Source organism: Perca fluviatilis, chromosome 6, assembly GCF_010015445.1.
Source record: "Perca fluviatilis chromosome 6, GENO_Pfluv_1.0, whole genome shotgun sequence".
NCBI lineage: Eukaryota > Metazoa > Chordata > Actinopteri > Perciformes > Percidae > Perca > Perca fluviatilis.
In genome coordinates, this window is record NC_053117.1 from 43,771,744 (window position 1) to 43,775,828 (window position 4,085).

Consider the following 4,085-nt stretch of genomic DNA (forward strand, 5'->3'; position numbering starts at 1 on the left):
TGAAGGTTACCATGTGACGCAGAACGTGACGTAGCTCTGTTTGTTCCCTGAAGTTTCCTGGTGATCCCCTGGATGTTTTTACAGAGCACTTCCTGTTTTCTGCTAACGTTACTGCTGCATCGCTTCCTGATTTCCCAAACTACGGAATGGTTTGAGGCCCAAATCCCTGATCACATTTCTCCAAACACAGAGGTTGTGTAATAATATTAGTCCCGTGTGAATCAACATCTCTGTGATTCGGGGTTTGTATTGGCTGCGTTGATGATTATAAATTAAAGTTTTGGCATCATCGTGGTGGATAATGTCAATAAATTTGAGTCAAACAAAGACTTCACTTATCACTCAACAAAGACGTGACATGAGGTCCACTGGAAATACTAATCCTGTGTGGATAGGGCTTATACCCCTATTCACATGGGATTGGTACCATCTAGGGGCTGCATGTGATTTACAAATTAGCCCCCCACATCTTTGTTTCTTGTGTCGCATTCACACAAGTTAAGTGAAGCTTGCTTTTATTTGAATTTATTGACTTATCTGTACCTCGAGAGTTGGCTCCCCGGAGGCGCGCAGAGGATGGCCAGGGCGAGGCCGCCGCAGTGCACTCAGGTTGGGGTTCGGTATCGTACTAGCGGCCAGGCTCGGTAGAGGTTACCTGGGACGCATCCCTGGCGTGCCAGCACACAGCATCACTGTCAGCCCTTAAACGAAGCTACGGGCGGCGCATTGACTCTGGGATGGAGGTCTCCGGTCGGCCAGTGGTCCAGACTAGGTTGGCCATGAACAGCAGCGTCCTCAGCACCCACCATCCCATCCCATATCCGTCTTCACCAGAGGGATAAAAAGGCGCACAGGAAACATAAACCCTGAAAAAATGACATAAGGCCCACCCAATCACAGACATATTATAATATTATTATATTATAATATTATTACAGGACCTTGTGTTCAGTGAAATATGGTCATTGGTCATTTGGAATCTGGAATTTTTACTTTACAACTTACAGACATGGCCTAAATGCACAAAATTAAGATCACAGACAGCCTCTGTAATTATTACAAATGACTAGAGGTCACCAGGTAATACTAGTCCCGTCTGAATAGGGCTTAAAACAACTTGAATCACATTATCTCACAGCTAGTCCCTGTTGTTACTTCAGCGTGGGAGCAGCCAGCAGGAGGAGCCAGAGGCCTTGTTGGACCTGATCCTGGAGGGTCAGGGTCAGAGACTGGAGGACCAGAGAGCCAGCCTCAGTCTGCTGCCTGACCCAGGACCAGCTGGTCTTTGTGGGGCCTGCAGCCCCGACCAGCCCGCCCCCCCGAGTCTGGACTTCTACTACATGCTCATTCACTACCAGGTACCAGCAGGACTCATGGAAGGATTCTGCATGAGCACAGTAGTTGTATTGTTCACATATAAATATAATATTCTAGGGCTGTAACGGCTGTAGCCCTGTGTACTGACATTGTCCAGCTGCAGTCGGGTCTGTCTGTTGAAACACTTCAAACATTTCTTTCTTACGGCATCCCCCGAATCTGTCGATTAGATTGAAACAAAAACTACAGCAAAAACATACCTAACTGTGACTTTTGTGTATACCATTTTGCTCCTACAATATACTGATGTTCGTATTCACTGTATCAGTCAAAACATTCAGAGTTTGAACGGAGGTTAAATATTTTTTTTGTTGGTCTTGTTTCCAGCTGTAGGAAACTCATCTGCTCCTTTTTAAATACTGTTTTTCATACAGACTGTCAGACAATGGATGGAGGAGTTTAACAAAGTAACAGCTTCTGGTTTGAAGCACAAATGTTAGCCAAAATCCTGAAACCTGATGTGAACAGGAACCAAATAAAGCCATTTGCAGAGCAGATTAAAAGGGATTGTACTGTAATGCAGCGTTTACTTGGCAACATGAAGACATGGGTACCCTGGAACCAAACATCAACCACCATGAAACAGGGTATGGGGTGAAGGAAGGACTAGAAAACATCACACAGCCAGAACAGGGTACAGTAGCAGCAGGGTACAGCAATAGCCGCTTTCCGACCGGAAGGATTTTTACAGTTCCTAGAACATAACATTCCTAGAACCCTTTTTTTCTCCTGTTCTGACTGGACCAATTTGGGGATTATTAAATTCCTCTGGCCACAGTTCCTGTAACTCTTTCAGGTCCTACTACAGGGCAGGGTCTTTCCCTTCTCCACATAGTGGTGGATAGATGGCTGTGTTATAATAACAAAAGGTCAGTTCCTATGGCCACTTGACCATTGTGAATGCAAATGGAAAAACCGGTTTTGGGGGAGAGTAGTTAGTAGATCTGTTTAGAAGTGGACTGTTCCTATAACTACGTTCCTTTAACTACTTGGTCGGAAAGAGACTAATGTGAAGGAAGAGGCTACATGGCGAACGTAGGAGGTGCAGGGTCAATGCTTTATCATGAAAATGTTCATACGACATCCTATGAAAATATATGCACAACAATTCAAATGATTTCCTACAAAATGAGGCGACATGCTACCAGCTACAGAGCCCTGTGAACTGTCAGGCGTTTCTGTCGACATTACAGTTTGAGATTTGCTGACCAAAGGGAAGCGTCATGTAGCGACTACAGTCTAGTCTAACCCTAGACACCCAAACATATAGTTCAGATTATATGGAAGACTGGTGGGAAACGTCTGATAGCATCCCTGATAACTCTGCTGATTTCACTGTCTCTCTGTCCATCTGTCTGTCTGTCTGTCTAACCTGAATGTCTGTCTGTCTGTCTCTCTAACCTGTCTGTCTGCAGTCTGACCGGATGGAGGACCAGAGGTGTTCCCTTCCTGATCTGGACGATGTGATTGGTCCAGTTCCTGATGGTCAGGAGGATTTCTTCTCTCTGGTTCAGAGAGTTCAGTCCCGTAGGATGAACGAGCAGAGGTCCTCGTTGCTGCAGACGCACTCGGAGGAGGAACACGAAGCTCCTCTTCACCTTCAGTCTGGAAGTTAAACAATGCTTGAAGTACTGTTTGTATTGTCAGACTGGGGAACAGAGTCTCTGTCTCTATTAGAGCTTGTTACAACTAGGAGAACTTTGCATGAAGGACGTTTGCATGTTGTGTTGAAGAAGACTTGAAACCATAAATGCAGAACATGATTCTTCTGTCCTGGAGTGTTAATGAATCTGTTTCTGTTTTTAAAACTCTAACAACATCTGAAATCTGAACCCTAACCCTCCTGTTGTCTGACCAGGTTTTCAAAGTTTTCTAGATCAGAAATTTGGGTTTCTTTCAACCAGAGTGCCCAACAACAACATGGATGGTTCCATGGAAAGCTCTTCGCAAGACAAATTTAAATGTTTAAAAAAAGCAAAAAAAACATTGAAAGCCTCAAAAACAGCAAAAACAATCATAAAACAACGATAAAGTGTTTTGAATAGTGTCAATATTGTCAAACATCCAAAATGTTGAAAAAAGCATTAAAAACATGAGTGAAAAGGTGTTAAATTTCAGTTTTGACCACAACAGGAGGGTTAAAACAGTAATAAAGTTTAGTAACATGTTACTGATATTTAAATGTATTTATCTAACAAACATCAGAGTCTATTGTTTTTATTGAAGAACTTCTTCTCTTCATAATGTCCAACCATTCAACAGGATTCACTTTCTTCATCCTGAAGGGACCCAGACACATGAAATATTATGTTAATATTAGGAGTTAATATTAGGATCATTAATGTGTAAGTCTGAATATGATATTAATATTAGGATCATTAATGTGTCATTCAGAATATTATGTTAATATAAGGATCATTAATGTGTGAAACAGTCAGAATATTATGTTAATATTAGGATCATTAATGTGTCAGTCTGAATATTATATTAATATTAGGTCAGAATATTTCAGACCTTTTATAAGAAAATAAAACTTTAAGCAGATGTTTATTGAAACATGTGGAACTAGAACATGAACTTAATTAAATCAAAGAACAAGTACATTAAACATCGTGAGTAAAAGTAATTAATTACTACAGCACTACATTTTAGCTCTGCAGAGAAAACAAACGGAAACTCCGTCAGAATGAGACCTCTTCACCGCCTGA

At 41.9% G+C, this 4,085-nt stretch overlaps 1 protein-coding gene across 3 annotated transcripts in view; it reads left to right on the forward strand.

Moving 5' to 3' along the window:
• Positions 1–3,576, forward strand: part of gpsm1a (G protein signaling modulator 1a) — a 6,093-nt gene extending 2,517 nt beyond the window's left edge. For all 3 annotated transcript variants that reach the window (XM_039802056.1, XM_039802057.1, XM_039802058.1), the window contains exons 3-4: positions 1,161–1,358; positions 2,793–3,576. In XM_039802056.1, the coding sequence (XP_039657990.1) occupies positions 1,161–1,358; positions 2,793–2,993 (399 nt within the window). In that variant the 3' untranslated portion in view covers positions 2,994–3,576. The remainder of the gene's footprint in view (positions 1–1,160; positions 1,359–2,792) is intronic.
• Positions 3,577–4,085: the final 509 nt, after the last annotated feature.